Genomic DNA, 18,535 nt, shown 5'->3' with positions numbered 1-18,535 from the left:
ATTTGTACATGAGGTGACAGATCATAAATGTTACAGGGAACATTTAACCTGACTAGAAATACAGAAATAAAATTAAAAATGCAATTAATTGCCTAACCAGTTTTGCTCAATGGTAAGAGCATTAGCCCTCGGACTGAAGTGTCAGTCTCAGGTTTGATTCCTATCAAGGGCAGATATCTTGGTTGTAGGCCCTGATCTGGGCACATGCGGGAGGCAACCAATTGATGTGTCTCTCTTACACTGATGTTTTTCTGTCTCTTCCTCTCTCTCTAAAATCAATTGGGGGGGAGGGCGGGGGGAGAGAATATCCTCGGGTGAGGATTAACACAAAAATTGCAATTAATCTAGAAAGATATTAAGCAATTACTTAGCCAATAACTTATATCTGTATTTTGAACTATTCAAAATAGACTTTAAAAAAAAATTAAGTGTGCACTTTACCTAGAGTGAAATTGACACAAAGATACAGAACTAGATCGCCACTCCAAAACACCCCTAATGCCCTTTGTGGCCAATATCCACCACCCTCCCCACCCCCTGCCAACTACAAATCTGTTTTCTGTCCCTTAGTCTTGCCTTCTTTAGAATGTTACATAAGTAGAACCGTAAGGTATGTAGCTTCCTGACTGTGGCTCCTTCCACTTAGCTTAATTTATTTGAGATTAATCAATACTGTTGTAGCACCCTGGGAAACTTGCAATGGGGGGGAGGGGACGGACGGACATAGGAGGGTCAATCTCAATCCTGTCTTCAGGAACCCATGTTCTAGCCTCTTTTTCTCCATCTAAATAAAACTTACTTTTGTTCTAAAAAAATAAAATAAAATAAAATAAAATAAAATAAAATAAAATAAAGTAAATAAAATAAAATCAGCATTATTGAAGGTATCAGTAGTTTGTTTCTTGTGTTAAGTAGTAGATCATTGTACGGATGTACCAAAATCTGTTTGTTCATCTGCCAGATGAAAGGTAGCTGGGTTATTTATAGTATGGGGCAATTACAAAAAAAGTACTAAAACATTTGTGTACAAGCTTTTGTGTGAATGAAATTTCACTTCACTTTGTTAAATACTTAGGAGTGGAATTGCTTAGAAGTATTTTTTCAGGGTTGATTTTGCAGCTATTGTTCTTAAGCTATCTTTAGTGTTCTATGAGGAGTTTGCTATTAAAATAAATCCCTTCTTAAATTATTTTATAAAGTGGCGATAATTTAACTGTTTCATAATTTTGAATTTTCATATATGGGAGTTAATACACTTATACAGGTCAAAATTCAACTTTTTTTATTGTTTCATTGTTCATTTTATCCTATATAACAAATGGGTAATATACAGACTGACCCTAATGGTGGAACGAGCGGGAACAACCGGTTGCTATGATGCACACTGACTACCAGGGGGCAGACGCTTGATGCAGGAGCTGAGCCAGAAGCCGGCTCATGGCTGGCCAGCCCAGTGGCAGTAGCAGGAGCCTCTCCCGCCTCCACAGCAGCACTATGGATGTTCGACTGACAGCTTAGTCCCACTCCGAGCAGACCTAAGTGTAGAAGGCCAAATGGGAAGACACCTGGATATTTTTTAGATTGCTGCTGACTGGGCCCGGGATATTGACAGAATCATGTCAAATGCACTCCCGCCCTGGGAGTGCTGAGATGTTCTTAGTTCCTGGCTTGTGTTTGTCCAGGAGGAAGGAGTGGGTAGAATCTGGGCTCTCCAAGGCTCCTTGTTTTCCTGTGAAACCCCTTGTTGGATTGGAGTATAGAGAGATGTGATGCGTGGCTTAGGAGGTTGTCAGTCTGCTCTCCAGCAGAGGAGGTCTGCGGCCCTCCCAGCTTAAAATCTATCTCTGTGTTTTCTCTCTTTATTTCTAGTATTTCTCAATCCCTGGCCACCTCCACTTAGAACCATTCGTTCATCTCTCTTCCCGTGCGGGACACGGGAAAGGGAGATCCCAGCCCCCCGCACTTAAGCTGTTGGTTGGACATCCCCCAAGGGATGTCAGCTCCCAGGCTGCCAGAGGGATGTCTGATTGCCAGTTTAGGCCCAGTCCTCTGGAGAGCAGGCCTAAACTGGCAAGTAGACATCCCCGAGGGATCCAAGACGGTGAGAAGTGTAGGCGAAGCTGAGGGATGCCCCCACAAGTGCACAAACTGTCGTGCTCTGGGCCTCTAGGCAGACCAGTGCACTGTTACCCCAACTCTCTCACCCTTGGGAATATAGTCTAGAAAAGGGCAGATGAACTATGATCAAAACCAAGTGAGGGTTTTTAAGGAAGCTCTGACAGAAACATTAAGAAAAACATCTTAATTCAAGTCCAGAAAAGAAGGTGCTACCAGGGGAAAATAAAGTCTTAACTGATGTTTTGAAACTGGCCATAAGAAAGTTTGGAGAATGATTGGCTAGGCATGAGCTAGCTCTAAGCTCTGGAGGCCTGGGAGCTTCAGCTGATCCAGAGGCCTGAGGGGGACCTGGCAAGCACAATGCAGTCTCTCTGGCTCCATCAACAGCAAGTCCTTCAGTGCCATCAGAGTGTGTTACTGTCCTTAAAGCTCTTCAATTCAAGGAAGTGCTTGGCATGTTTACTCTTCTGGCTGGAAGGGAGATAGGTCACCGGAATGATTGCTGGGGAAACTTTAGGAGACTGAGTTAGGTCTTTGGCTGCTGACTGATGTTGCTGGGAGCTCCCACTTCATACTTTGACCACGGTGGCCAGCATACTCAGGGCCTCCTGATAGCGCACATACTCTCTCTGCCCAAAGACCCCAGAACCATAGGGGACTGTCTCATAGCCATCCAGCAGGGTATCAATGAGGGCTTGTGCACACCCTTGGAAGGAGTACTAGTGCTTCGAAGTTCTAGCAGGTAGGAGCGAAAATCCTTCCCTAAGGAACAGGGATGCCGGACCTTCAATATGAAATGGGATTTCAGCAGCACAGATGGCATCTAGAGCTTTCATCCTATATAAATAGTTGTGGCTACTACAATGCTGTAAAAAAGAAGGAACTGGTACCATTTGCAACAGCATAGATGATCCTGGAGAGTATTATGCTAAGCGAAATAAGCCAGTCAGAGAGAGATAAATATCACATGATCTCACTCATTTGTGGAATATAATGAACAACATAAACTGATGAACAAAAATAGAGCCAAAGGGGGGAAAGTATCTTAGAATAAAATACTGTTATTTGAAGATTTTTAATACTTCCTATGACTTTTGTGATATCATACTATGTTAGTATAGTTTTGGTAATATTGCTATACTTAAGGTCCTTTTTTTCCCCCTTAAAATATGTTTATTTCATGTAATACTATATTTAAGATAACTTTCTTAAATAATTGGTATTTATTGCATGTAACATTATTATATGAAGGATTGTTTTTCTTGAAACATTAATGTTTACTGCATGTAAAATAAGTGGTTTCCAGGATGTCCAGCTGCAGCAGTCATGCATCATCATCCACAAGGAGCTGAGAGGTTCATACTTGATATCCTGGACCCTGGAGAGTCGAATATCAATCTCTTCCTTTAAATCTAGGCTCTCGTGGGCCATCACCAGCACAACATTCACCCGACAGCCAGTTACTGCCGGACGCCATGGCCTCCCCGCCATGGCCTCCCCACCTCTGCAGAACTGCTCGGGTTTGCCCTGCTGCCCTGCCTCACCAGCCTGGGCTGCTCCCCTGAGGCAAAGGCACCTGGGTTCTCTGAAGCCACCCAGCCATTTCCTTATGGGAAAGATCAAGGCTGACCAGCTAGAAAACACCAAAAATTCAAACTCTTCATTTACTCGCACCATAATATTTTAAACTAGTATGCATATCCTTGATAAAGCATATATAATCTAAACTATAATTCGATGTTTTACTCAGTATTCCACCTAGTGTCAGCCATGGGGAAGTAATGGGGGGAAGGGGGTAGAAAAGGACAGTAACATTTATCCCTTCCAAATGCCATTTTACATACCTCATCTCATTTAATCCTCATGATTAGGTAAGGAATAAGTTATATGCATTGTATTAGCAAGAAAATAGGTTCAGAGAAGATAAGCAGTTATACAGTGACAGGCATAGACAAAAGCTCATGTATGTCTCATATGCCCAGGCTCTTTTTACTGTATCTTGGAACCACGAGTTCCTAAAAACATTAATGCTAAGTTTATGTAATTTTCAGGGCTTTGTGTAAGAATTTCATAAGTGGATTTAGAAGGCAATGATTGATGATTCTTCTACATGCTATTATACATGAAAATGTTAAGCTTTTTATGAGTAGCTTTAAAGATATGATTACATTATAGTCATAATCATAGGAAACATGTTCTCATTCTAAGTTTTCTATGATAAAAGAATTCTAAGTTTTCTTTTGGTGGTGGTCATTGATAATCATAGTAAGTCTAAAATAAAACAGGAAATCTGATTGTCTGCCTCAATTTCACATATGAAAAGCACACAGTCTTAACAGGTTTCCATGAAAACCATACACAGTATTGATGACTATGACTTTTGACACCGATAGAATATAATTTTCTTTGAAACACTGACTTTATTTGATGTTCTTTCTACCTACTCACTAATCTAGAAGTCAGGAATTGGCATCATGACTCTCTTACATTTGAAATTATAGCATGAGAATGGGAACAAATGAACAAATTCCTGCAGTTTGCAGGTCTAGGGCACTGGTTGGCAAATGCAGCTCTTTGGCCCCTTGAGTTTTTGGCAAAGGCCAGCTTAGGAGTACCCTAATTAAGTTAATAACAATGTACCTACCTAAATAGTTTAAGTTTAAAAAATTCGGCTCTCAAAAGAAATTTCAATAGTTGTACTGTTGATTTTTGGATTTGTTGACTAATGAGTTTGCCAACCATTGGTCTAGGGAAAGACATGTTAAGCTTCACTCATCTTTCTCTTATCCCCCTAAAACAATGTCATTTAGTACCTCAGAAGAATTAAGTTGTGCCAATTGTGTTTATTCCTGGGTTGAAAATTCTTCAACCTGCATCTTATTACTATATAGTTAAGTTCAGGTAGAAACAAGCCGGATGAATTACCTCAGTAGGATTTGATGGTCACTGCACTTACTTTAACTTAGCAGATGCTAACTTCACAAGCACCTGTAGGCCTAAAGTTCACCATCCAAGCATCCTCAAAAGTTCAAAACTGAAGGGTTTTTTATGAAGAAGTCTGATAAACAAAGAACCTGCTTTAGAAAGAAAACTACACTTTAGGAAAAGAATGCATACTGCCTTATCAAAAACAAGATAATTCAAGGATTAAAATAAATTTGGTTTTAGTGAAATTCTGTGACTTTTGTCATTTGTTTGAGTGAGTTGTATGCATATTATACAGGGGGGTCAAAAGTAGGTTAACAGTTGTTTATATGAAAAAAAATAACAATAACTATCAATACAATACTAAACTGTGTTTCCTGTACTGAAAACTGTAAACCTACTTTTGACCCACACTGTACATATGGTTACTCTGTGCACTCAAATCACTAAACATTCCCAAGTGTTTTCAATTTCTCTAAACAAATTTTTTAAGAATGCTGGCCACAAAACTGGACCAGTTTCCATTCCACCACAAGAAACAGGACATTTTTTCCTAGAAGGCTGAGTTCAGGGGTTCAGAACCTTTTCTGCCAAGGGCCATTTGAATATTTATATCATTCGTGGGCCATTTAAAATTATCAACTTAATTATGTTGCTATAAAAAAAGGCCCTAGATTATTGAATTTCAAGTTCTGCCTGTGGTTACCTTAGCAGGGACACACTAAATGATATGCCCTCACCAGACATTCTCAACCTCTGCCTTCCAATCAGTGGAATTCCCTATTTAAAAAAAAATAATAATTTTTAAAAATTTATTTTATTATTTAAGGTATTTTAATAATACATGTCTCTTATTTCCCCCATTGACCTCCCCCCTGCCTCTCCTTACCGTCTCCCCATCCCCCCGCACATGCCCTCACCTCTCACCCCCAGTGTCTCACTTCCATTGGTTATGCTTATTATAATGCATGCATACAACTCCTTCGGTTGATCTCTTAGCCCCCAACCCTCCCCTGCCTTCCTACTGTAGTTTGACAGTATGTTCGACACTTTTTGCCTCTGTATATATTTTTGTTCAACAGTTTATAATGTTCTTTATATTCCACAAATTAGTTATTTTCTCTTTCAATTAGATAAGTACCGTATGCAAAAATTATCTACTACTCTAGGGTTGGTGTCTATAACTTTTTCTTCAGTAGAACTAGGTTGTCTTGAATATTTAATAACTAAGGTATGGTTGTAAAACAGATAGATAAAAAAATAAGTGTTTTTTCCTGGAAAGGTAATATTTTCAAATAGCTATATCCAATTCCTCTAGACTAGACCTACAATTGACTTTTTAAAATGCGTAAAAACAGTGTTGGGATTATGACTTATTTTCTACACACAAAACTAACTGACCAGCACCTGGATTACATCTTTATACTGAGTGAAATACTCAACTATCTTAGAGTATGTGGGCAAACTAAAAGAGCTAGTATTTTACATAAGCATCTGTTGGATATCTGTCCAGGTATGGTACTCACAAAATCAAAGTAGCAAACAATTCAGTCATTTTAGTAAATGCAATAAAAAAAAAGTCTGTGAGCATCTAGCAGACTCAGTGTGGCAAATAAATATTTACTGAATAAAGATAATTTTGGTTTTTTTAAATTGTTTAGTCATGCACTCTACAATATTGTAGAGCATATGTTTTCATTGTAAGCTAGCTCCAAGTCTTTCTTTCTGAAAGCAGATAAGGTCATAAATATAAAAATGCATAATAATTTTCAAAGAACCTACACCAGTGGTTGGCAAACTGCAGCTCTCGAGCCACATGGAGCTCTTTGGCCCCTTGAGTTTTTAGCAAAGGCCAGCTTAGGGGTACCCTAATTAAGTTAATAACAATGCACCTACCTATATAGTTTAAGTTTAAAAAATTTGACTCTCAAAAGAAATTTCAATGGTTGTACTGTTGATATTTGGCTCTGTTGACTATTGAGTTAGCGGACCTTGCCTAGATATAATTCTCACCAAGCCTCTAAGTTATTCTTCCCTAGATACCTGAGCTCATCTGTGGCATCAGGATTAAATGTGGCAACAATTTATGAAAACAGAAAGATTCTAACAGAATTTACTCCCTCATATTGCCTAACTAGTAACATCTCCACATTCCTGTGAGGAAATAAAATTCTATGCCACTAAATAATCAGTTTTGTGAACATTTCTATGCTAGGATTTCTGGCAGCAGGGAGTAATGGCAAATGTGTTGGGAAAGGAGTATGTGTGTGGGGGAGTTAGGGCATCTTCTCCACCCCACCCCCACCCTTAGTGAGGGTTTCCTAACTCAATATAGAGTGCACTGTCCCACCCTAGCTGACTTGGCTCAGCGAATAGAGCACTGGCCTGCGGAATGAATGATCCCAGGTTCACTTCTGTTCAATGGCATATGCCTGGGTTCCTGGCTCAACCCCCAGTAGGGGGCGTGCAGCCAATCCATGATTCTCCTTAATCACTGATGTTTCTATCTTTCTCTCCCTCTTCCTTCCTCTCTGAAATCAATAAAAATATATTTAAAAAAAATAAAGCGCACTGCCCCAAGCCACACTCTAAATACCTACAGGGTACTTCGCTATCTTCTACCACTGTTTATGTTAATAAATCTAGCTTAAGTAATATAAAAATATTAAATTCTCTATGAAAAAAAAAGTAAGCTTTTTAAGACTCAACCACACAAGTGCCCAGGTGCTCTGATAAAGGGAGCAGAGGGACAAGGGTGGAGAAGCACTGCCTCCTATATGCTTCCTGGAGTCCGCTGTAACTGGTGAAAATATAAAGATCCAAGCAAGGTCAAGTCTCACTTCCGCATCATTAGGAGGGGTCCTCATATCTAACACGAATGAAACTAAACCACCAACTTATACTATACACAGAAATAAACTCAAAATGGATAAAGGACTTAAACATAAGATGGAAAACCATAAAAATATTAGAGGGATCCACAGGCAGCAAAATCTCAGACATATGCCAGGGCAACTTCTTCACCAATATAACTCCATGGGCAATGGAAAATAAAGAGAAAATAAACAAATGGGATTACATAAAAATAAAAAGTTTTTGCACAACAAAAGAAACTATCAACAATACCACAAGAAAGCTCACTGCATGGTAGATCATATTTGCCAATGTTATCACAGATAAGGGTTTAATCTCCAACATTTACAGGGAACTCATACAACTTAAAAGGAAGCTAAACAACCCAAACAAAAAAATGGGCAATGGACCTAAATAGATACTTTTCAAAAGAGGACATACAGAAGGCCAAGAGACATATGAAAACATGCTCAAAGTCACTAATCATCCAAGAGGTGCACATCAAAACAACAATGCAGTACCATCTCACACCTGTCAGAATGGGTATCATCATAAATCAACAAACAACAAGTGCTGGCGAGGATGCAGGATGTGGAGAAAAAGGAACCCTTGTGCACTGTTGGTGGGAATGCAGACTGGTGCAGCCACTGTGGAGAACAGTATGGAGTTTCCTCAAAAAACTAAAAATGTAATTACCATTTGACCCAGTGATCCTACTTCTAGGAATATATCTCAAGAAACTAGAAACACCTGCCAAAATCGGTTTGGCTCAGTGGTAGAGCGTCAGTCTGTGGACTGAAAGGTCCCAGGTTCGATTCTGGTCAAGGGCATGTACGTTGGTTGCAGGCACATCCCTGGTGGGGGGTGTGCAGCAGGCGACTGGTTGATGTTTCTCTCTCATCGACGTTTCTGGCTCTCTATCTCCCTTCCTCTCTGTAAAAAATCAATAAAATATATTTAAAAAAAAAAAAAGACGACAATATAGCATGTTGATTCTCCTTTAAAAAAAAAGAAAAGAAAAGAAAAAAAAAAGAAGAAGAAAGAAACTAGAAACACCAATCAGAAAGGATCTAATCACCCCTATGTTCATAGTGGCACAATTTACCATAGCTTGGAAACAGCCTAAGTGCCCATCAGCACTTGATGAGTGGGTTAAAAAATTGTGGTACAGCTACACAATGGGATATTACGCTGCAGTAAAAAAAGAAGGAATTCTTCCATTTGCAACAGCATGGATGGAACCGGAGAGCATTATACTAAGCGAAATAATCCAGTCAGAGAATAGATATCATAAGATCCCACTCATTTATGGAATATAATAAACAACATAAATTGATGAAAAACAGAACCAGAGACAAGAGAAGCATCGATCAGACCGTCAAACCTCAGAGAGAAGGTAGAGGAGGGCGGGGGTAAGATCAACCAAAGGACTTGTATGCATTCATATAAGCATAACCAGTGAACACAGACAACAGGGGGTTGAGGGCTTTTGGGGGGGAAGGGGCAATGGGGCAATAAGGACACATATGCAATACCTAAATCAATAATTAAAAAATTAAGAAGTTATAAAAGTTGGAAGAAAAAAGAAAAAAAAAGCATGGTCAGATAACCCCTAGATTCTCTTTCAGCTCTAAACCACAGAAAGACTCAATTCTGGTAGCATTTCTTAGTATTACAAGTTTGGCTAAGAATTCCGATAGTACATTTTGCCCTAATTTTAAAAAATGCAAACAAGGTAATTTAAAGTAAGTGGGGTTAAGGCCAGCAAATTATTTTGAAACTTCAAGACATTTGAATATGAAACTATTTTTTGCCTTTTCCTTACCAAATAAAAGAATTATCTTAACTTGTTTAGAAATTATGGAAACACTATTTAAAAAATATTCCCAATGAAACACAGTTACTAGATATGCATTCACATTCCAAATACACACTATCACCTTCTTTAAGATAAACTTTCACCTTCCAACAGCAGGTATGTGCAGACAGCCTATGACTAGCAGGGAGCATCCAGGTCACCTAGGGTCTGGACCCTGAAAGCCAGGATTCGCCCTCTCCACCTGGCCGCACACCCACACCCACACATACACACCCAGGTTATAAAGTCTAACTCTTATGTAATCAATATAAGCTTATTAAGCATATATCAAATCCAATATTGAACACTAGCCATTCAGAAAATCCAAGTTTCTCTTGGGGCAGGGAGGTAACCCACAGATCAATGTCCTAACATTACGATAAAAGGGAGCTGATAATAAAATGCAACCTAATCAAACACCCCCTCCCCCCCAAACACACACACACACACCCCTTTAGAAAGCAGGAAGCATAAGAACTTTTTCCTATGACGGATGGTTTAGGTTAGAGCTACTCACTAAATAAATGTTTTAAATACTTCGTATCAGCTGGGTTCACTGGTCTCCTTTCTGACCTTTACAACAAAAGTGCATGAATCTACATATACTGTATATTAGTGCTTTTACAATGGAAATTTAAAAGAAATTGCCTCTCAGTAGCACCTGGCTTCCACTCATACTCAAATGATGTCCATATTCAAATAATGTCCAATTCCATCAATTCCTGGGAACCCTGAAAAAGTACTTTTATCAAAACAGACCCTAAAGCAAAAACGATGTTTTAAAAAAGTGATAAAAATTTTTAAAACTAAAAACCAACCTAATTATGAGCCACAGATTTTAGAAACTAATTTCTGCCGTTTTTTTTTTAATATCTATCTTCATAAAAACATTTTTTTTAGTCTTCTAAAAAAATACCTTTACCTCACTGCATTTACTTCAGATTATTTTTAAAGGAAAGGGTTCCAAAGGTTGAGTTAAATAATCTTACCCTTAATTCTTCTGATTTTTTTTTCTTAATGCAGACTTCTGGAACTTAACACTAAGTTTATGTGACTTATTTTATATTTTGTAAGATAAAACTCTAGATAAAAAAAAAAATCTCAGACATTCAAATAAGTATATATATGTAAAACATCCAAATAAAAATATTTTTAAAAAGCTCAGACAATATGCATTTTCCCTTTTATTTCAAGTTTACAAAATCTTTTTGTTTGCAATCACAGAAGAAAAAAGACTGCAGTGACACCTCTCTATCATATGTCAGAATAAAATGCCAGTTTCACAATATTGGTTTAGTTTTCAAAACTTTTGGCTAAAACCAGATACATTTAGTTTGAAACTAGCTGTGTGGGGTTTTTTTTGGTTTTTCTTTTTTTTTAATTTTCAGTTTAAACCATGACCTTTTCTTTTTCTAGGCACAAAGTCATTGTTAACTAATAAGTGGAAAAAGGTAGAAAGATGGTGTAGTGTGAATGAGACAGACCAGGTAGGCAAAGATTTCTGTTAAACCTACCATTTAAAAATTAATAAAATCCCTGCGACACCACATTTCCCAAAGAGAAGGCATTAGCCATTTGCTGTAGTATTATCCAGACTGAGCAAGCACAGTGACCAGGACATAGGCGGATGAAACTCACCAGGATACCAGCTGGGGCCTTTCCATAGTAAACATCTTCAGTTTTACTTAATGAGTCCTCATGAACCTTCTCATCTTCACTATCATCTTCTAAGTAAAACATCTTAAAATTAAACTAGCTTATCAAGCATGTCTTTTTTCAAAATTCTAAATTATTAAAACAGAAAGCTGCTCTGCTAACAAACTATTTGCAGACACAGTAATATGGTTAAAACTGAAAGGAAAAGGTTCTTTAAATATTAAAAAAAAAAAAAAAAAAAAAAAAAGCAATACATACACACACAACTTTACCAATAAGATTTGCTCAAAACGACTCAACCCCTTCTCTCTGAAGGAGATAAGAGAGGGCATGGAACAGGCTGTGCCATGTGTTTACACTGATAGGTACCAAGTCCTACCCAATCACATGACAGTCACTGCAGCTTCCATCACACAGGACAGCGATTGAGTTAATGATTCTCTAAATCAATCACATCCTCACTTTTAGAAATAAAAACAACTATAATATGGAGAAGTAAACTTATATAACGTAATCATGCAAGGGAAAATCATTTATGTATATTTGTAAGTATCAATGAGCTTCTCAAAGATAGTTGGGGTATATATGTTTTTTAGAGCTCAATTACCCAAAATTTTTTACTTTGTCATACTGGCATGACCCAACATATTTTCAAAGTTTTGGAAGAAAAATAGCTTGCTCTGGACTGTAAATAATGAACAAATAATAAAGTGTTAACATTTAAGTAGATTAATGTTATTATAAGTATATTATTATATAATAATGAACCATTTACTTAAAGAGTATGACAATGCAACATTATAAAATTCAAACATTCTTGGAATTTCTAGCTCGGAACTCCAATTGAATTGTTTCAACAAACTTAAAATACAGACAGACAAAATGTATTAATTTTTAAATTAAAATATACTATTTTATTCATCAGTATCTAGGACTGTTCTGTTCATTATAAATAGCCACTAGCCATATGTGGTTATATTTGCAATGTGGCTAGTACCAATTAAGATGTACTGTCAGTATAAAATACAGACTTAGAATAAAAACAGAATGTGAAATAATCTCATAATTTTTTACATACTATATAGGTTACACGTTAAAATAACATTTTGGATATAATGAGTTAAATAAGATATATATTTAAAGTTAATTTTACCTCCTTTGTTTTACTTTTTTTACTTTTTATTTTTATTTATTTATTTTAGCAGAGCTAAGGTGGAGATTGATTGAAGAACAAGTACAGACTCCCTCGTGGGGAGAGGGCAAGAGTCCCACAGAATGGACTCCCACATGAGCAGAGGGAAAGGGTCCCCTATTTCTACTTTTTAACATTACTAGAAAATTTAAAATTATATATGTGACTCTCATAACATTCCATTCATGAAACTAAATGAAAATATTTAGTTATAATTCATCAACAACATACTAGTTGGCCCTCTCACATTTAATGATGTTCATATTATTAAAACTTTATTTCTACCTTTAATCATTACAAAAAGATAAAATTTCCAAATGACTGACCAAATTAACAGGGGTTGATAATGTTTACTGCAGCAATATAACACTAATATGCACATAATAAAAATGTTAAATGGCAGAGTTAAAAACAAATTTCACCAAAATCAGAAATGGGAAAAGTTTCCTTATGTTCAATATGTTATACTGCTTGCTGCCCAGCCTACCAAATATTAATTTGAGCCTAGAGTACATGAAGTGCCCACAGGCACTTGTAATTTACTTTAATACACATCATGTACACAAATTCCTCCTTTCACAAGAAGTGGATTTTTGGAAAGTCTAAATAGTATGAATTGTATAAAAATATAAACCTCTTCCTCCATGTACTACTGCAGCTCCGAATCCCTGACACCAGACAGTAGTAAGAAAAAAGTGATACTAGGGTACTGCCAGTGGGGAAAAAATGGAAGGAGAAATAAAAGGTAGGAGACAAAGGACATGCACATGTGTCAAACACAAGGCCTTCGGGCCAAATCCGTCCCGCCAGGCCTTGCAATGTGGCCCGCACCGCGCTGTCATCACTGCACTCCGCTGCGTTTCCATCACAATGACAGTTTATGACTGTTCAGTAAACCATTCGGCCCACGATTTAGGCTGGATTTTAGATTTTGGCCCCTTCTCTGATTGAGTTCGACACCCCTAAAGGTGATGGACTGGTGTGGGAAGGGAAGGAAACATAGGAGAAATAAAACTTGGAAGAGATGAGAAAACATGCAAGGGGAAATGTAAGTAGGAGGGTAGATGGAAGAATGAAAATTCAGGGCAAGAGAAAAAATGGAGAAAAAGCTCATCCATTTTATTTATTTTATATTTAATTTTAATTTATTTTAATTTTATTATTTTATTTTATTATGGAGTTTAGAGAGAGAGGAAGGGAGAGGTAAAGAGAGAAACATTAATTGACTGCCTCCTGCACATGACCTCTCTTGGTACATGGCAGGACACTCAACCAACTGAGCCACACTGGCCATGGCAAAACCTCATCCATTTTAAATGTGAGGAAACTGAGGCCCAGAAAGGAGTCGGACAATTAGCTCCAGGTCACCCACTTTAGTTGACACCAGGTTTCTGATTCAGCACCCTTTATTCCACACTGCCAGATTAAGACATGAGAAAGTGCTAGCAGGGAAGGGGGCAGAGACTGGCAGGAAAGAGGAAGAAAGGCCTAACAAGAGAAGTGAGATCCAGGAGGGAGGGTATGACCTCTGTTCTGCCAACCTCAAATGCCTTTTACGCGACAAGCAGGCCCCAGGCCAGTCACTTCAGTTTCCTGCTAGTATTGAAATTATTTCAGTGTTTGGGTTGATGATTCACAGAATGTTCTGACTGCAAGGGAGGGAGCATGCAACATGGAGCAACAGATGGTGAGCTCATCTCCCAAACATCTATTTAATCAAGAGGCACACACCTTCGGCTTCCTCTCATATGGTAACCTGTGGATCACGTAACCCCCAAGCTGGTACCCAATATTTTGGTTCCAGCCTATCACTTGAGTGGTGGCTTTGGAGACTTGAGAAGTAAGAGTTAAAAGTCAAACCAATAATTCTTAATCACACATGTGACTTTTTCAAAGAAAAACGCTACTGTATATGATCAAACTTTTTCTCTATAGGCTCAGATAAGAACAATGGTTGAATATCAAGAAAAATTACTTGTTACTTTTGCATAGCATCTTCATGATCTTTTTTTTTTTTTTTTTTCCTTAAAGGTGCATAGAAGTTGGGATACTTTTTCCCCAAGACTTAACTCTTTCCTAAGTCCATCTTAGGGAAACAAAACTAAACTGCTTGTCAAAAGAGTCAGAATCTGGGAGGATCCAAGATGGCTGCTCAGGTAGACACCTAACCGCAGCAGCACACAACAATTTCAATGGAATACAACTAAAATGTAGAGTGGACATCGCCCAGAGCTACAGGTAGTCGACTGACTGAAAATTCTACAACAAGAAGGAAAGAGAAAACCAGAAGGAAAATCAGAGGAGCCGAAAAAAGCCTAAGGTACGGAGACATGCTGCGCGCTCGCACTCACGCGCGCAGAGAGGTCGCAGCCAGAGAGGAGGAGAGGGCTGGGTGCTGCCTGGCATTCCCTAGCAGGAAGGAAATAAAACCCCCAGCCTGGGCTGAACCCCCGAACCTGCAGCGCTGAGCCCCAGTTATGAGCCAGACCCTGGGGACCCAGGCTCCGGCGGGGGAGACGGGGCTGTGAGGCGGAATCCCAAGCGAGCAGCAAAAAGCAGGGCCCCCAGAGTCGCGCGCACTTTACGCGCAGAGGACTGAATGTTGACTCTGATCCTGGACTCCCCTAGCAGGAAGGAGGGAGGAAAAAAAAAAAAAAAAGCTCCAGACTGGAGGAATGCGACAGGAGTAGGAGCCCCTGCCCCGGACACCAGCCAGCCGGGCGCTGGCAGGGAGCTGGGCGCTGGCAGGGAGCTGGTCGCCGGGGCCCCCAGGGGAGGGAGGGGGTGCCCCCGAGCCACCAACCTCTGAGCGCAGGCAACGGAGCCAAGGCCAGGGGCTGCTTCCTGGGCGGCGCCGACCCCGGCAATAGGCTGGAGCAGCGCGGGAGCCCGCGGAGAACAAAGGGGTGCCACAGGCCAACCTGCTGAGCTCCCAGGACAAGGAGGAAGAAACCAAAGTTATCAATGTGAAGAAATCAAGTGAGAGCAAAAGATAGTAAAATTACTTAAGAAAGAATACAAAGAAGATCTTGAAAAATCAAAGACTAAGTCAGAACTCAACTCACCAGCCAACATTGCAACATAAATGGGTTTTAAAAAAAAAAAAAGGACAGAATGTTGGAACAGCAGCGGCCAGGCCTAGAGTGCCCAGGCACAAAGCAATGGCAACCGGGCCCGGAGCAGCAACGGCCAGGCCCCAGAGCAGCAGCAGCCAGAACCAGAGCAACAACAGCCAGCACTGGAGCAGCCAGACCTGGGGCAGTGGCAGCCAGACCTGAGGCGGAGGCAGCCAAGCCCAGGGTGGCCAGTCCATGAATACCCAGACCCGAAGTGGCCGGACCTGGAGAAGCCGGGCCCAGAGCATCCGGGTTGGGAGCAGCCAGGTCCAGAAGAGCAGTAGCCAAGCCTGGAGCATCCAGGCTGGGAGCGGCCAGACTCGGAGCGGCCGGGCCCGGGGCAGCCAGGCCCAGAGCAGCCGGGTCTGGTGCGGCCAGGCCCGGAGAAGCTGCCAGGCTGGGAGCGGCCAGGCCCGGAGCAGCCGGGTCTGGTGCGGCCAGGCCTGGAGCAGCTGGGCCCAGAGCAGCCGGGTCGGGTGCAGCCAGGCCCGGACCAGCGGCTGCCAGGCTGGGAGCGGCCAGGCCGGAGCAGCTGGGCCCAGAGCAGCCGGGTCGGGTGCGGCCAGGCCCGGAGCAGCAGCAGCCAGGTCCAGAGCAACTAGGTCGGGAGCGGCGGTGACCAGACCCGGAGCAGCTGGTTGTGGAACGAACCAGAGCAACAGAGGCCAGGCCCGAAGCAGTCAGGCCCGGAACAGCTCGCTTCTCGCCTGCCCCTGCCCCACGGCGGCCTCTCAGACATGGCTGGAAACTTTTGTGGGAATTTGAGGGTCTGCTGAATCAAGTGATGAAGGCTTAGATCTGGATGTGTTGAGTTAGTATAGGGCTGGGGTGTTGATCTGTGTTGATCTGTGAATGCCTTGGGTGGGGCCTGGATGAGTCTGGCTGACCTATTTGGAAATGTCTTTTGTGTGAAATGTATCATTGGGCATGTGGTGGTATTATTGATATGAGAAAATGCTAAGTAACAGATTTACTATCTGAAAAGGGATTTACTATCGGGAAAGGGAGGGAGGAAGAGACTGAACATAAACTGTGCACCTATAAATGAGGATGGAGAGGGGGCGGAGGGTGGGGTGGGAACCTGGTGGAGGGGGGAAGAAATGAGGAACCTTTGTAACAATATGAACAATAAAGATTGATTTAAAAAAAAAAAAGTCGGAATCTTGTTTAGATTTCACAGCTGATAGTAGAATATATAACTTGTGTTTTTTTCTACTACTAACCCCATTAGTAAACATATCTAGGTTTAAGAAAAATTAAGAATTTATTTAAAACTTTCTAATTTGGAATTTCTTATTTTGAAGTTGTGCTACACTGATACAATAGAAATATCATTATGCCAGAAATTATATTCTGATTTTAACACAAAACATAAAAATAAGATACTCCCCCCAGTGGTCATACATTGGAATAACAATATATTTCTACTGAATTACCAATAAAGAGGTGAGAAAACTAAAGTTTTGAGTAGTAAAAAAATTATGCCCGGCTTCAATGGCTCAACTGTTGAGCATCGACTTATGAACCTGATCATGGATCAATTCTATTATGAAGGAAATTAAAGAGTGATGCTCTCAGAAAGTAAGAAAGGGCAGGAGGCTATTCTAAAGAAAGGGCTTAGGAAGGCAAAAATCAAGAAAATGTGTGACAGAATTTTAAAAAACCAACAAACTCCAGGAAAGCTCACATCTGAGAAAGAAATGGGTATAAATAACATGGGAGACAGAGCATCAGAACCTGGAAGATCATGTTCACACAAACGTAAGATTTACTTTCACACAAGACACCGCTGCTGTTCTTTCCTTAATTGTTTTTACAACCTTCAAATTACTTCAGAAACAAAGCAAGAGTAGAAAATGAGATGACTCAGATACTAAATTAAACATTCAGGAAATAAGTAGAAATTTCACAGTAACACAAAAATCTGAACAAAAATCTCCAGCTGTAATCTAAAAAGTACTTCCGAGAGTTGTTTTTGATCTTCAGTTAAGATAGATGTGACTAAACCATCTTTGAAAATACTGCTATAACTAGACCTTCTTTTAAACACAGATGTCACATACTTATCTTGAAACTCATTGTTATGAACTGAACTGTGTCCCCAAAAGTGATAAGTTGAAGTTCTAACCCTCAAAACCTCATAATGTGACCTTCTTTAGAAATAGGATTTTTACAGAGGTAATCAAGTTAAAATGAGGCCATTAGGATGGGCCCTAAATCAATGAGGGACTGGATGGCTTCCTTATAAAAGGAGAGGTGGGACAAAGACAGACACATTCACAGGGAGAAAGCCATGTGGACATGAAGGTAGAGATAGGTACTGCACCTACAAGACATACCGAAGACTGCCAGCGAACAGTCAGAAGCTAGGAAAGAGGCATGAACAGACTGTCCCTCACAGCTTCAGAAGGAATCAACCCTTCTAGCACCTTAATCTCAGACTTCCAGCCACCAGAACTGTGATAATTTCTGTTGTTTAAACCACTTATTCTGTGGGACTTTGTTAAGACAGCTCTAGCAAATGAATACACTAACTAACCTAACAGCAAAGAAATATAAAAGGGGTGTAAACCCACAAGTACAAAAGAGCATGGTTAGGGAAAATTATAGGAAATGAAAGAGGTCATGTTTTTGAAAGAAAAAAAAATGGAGGGGGGGGGAAGACAAGGAAGCGCTCAAACAAAGCTGACGTTAATGGAGATATGCCAAAAAACAAGGGAGGGAGGGAGGGAGGGAGGGAGGGAGGGAGGGAGGGAGGGAGGGAGGGAAGGAAGGAAGGAAGGAAGGAAGGAAGGAAGGAAGGAAGGAAGGAAGGAA

General features: G+C 40.1%; 1 protein-coding gene and 1 pseudogene across 3 annotated transcripts in view; both read right to left on the bottom strand.

Annotated features, from left to right (window-relative positions):
* LPIN2 (lipin 2) overlaps nt 1-18,535 on the bottom strand; it is a 77,953-nt gene that overhangs the window by 48,762 nt on the left and 10,656 nt on the right. The window contains exons 1-2 of one of the 3 annotated variants that reach the window (XM_045574714.1): nt 14,187-14,191; nt 13,167-13,175 (exon numbers count right to left, since the gene is read on the bottom strand). The exons of 1 other annotated variant lie outside the window; for it this stretch is intronic. Coding sequence is in view for 1 of the 2 variants with exons in the window: in XM_036417604.2 (XP_036273497.1) it covers nt 11,393-11,494 (102 nt within the window). In the remaining variant the exon portion in view is untranslated. Of the gene's footprint in view, nt 1-11,392; nt 11,620-13,166; nt 13,176-14,186; nt 14,192-18,535 lie in introns of those variants that run through there. One more of the 3 variants, XM_036417604.2, reaches the window with a different exon arrangement.
* LOC118707402 lies at nt 2,180-3,595 on the bottom strand (annotated as a pseudogene).

Source organism: Pipistrellus kuhlii, unplaced genomic scaffold (assembly GCF_014108245.1).
Source record: "Pipistrellus kuhlii isolate mPipKuh1 unplaced genomic scaffold, mPipKuh1.p scaffold_m20_p_6, whole genome shotgun sequence".
Lineage (NCBI taxonomy): Eukaryota > Metazoa > Chordata > Mammalia > Chiroptera > Vespertilionidae > Pipistrellus > Pipistrellus kuhlii.
This window is presented reverse-complemented; position numbering and strand designations above follow the sequence as displayed.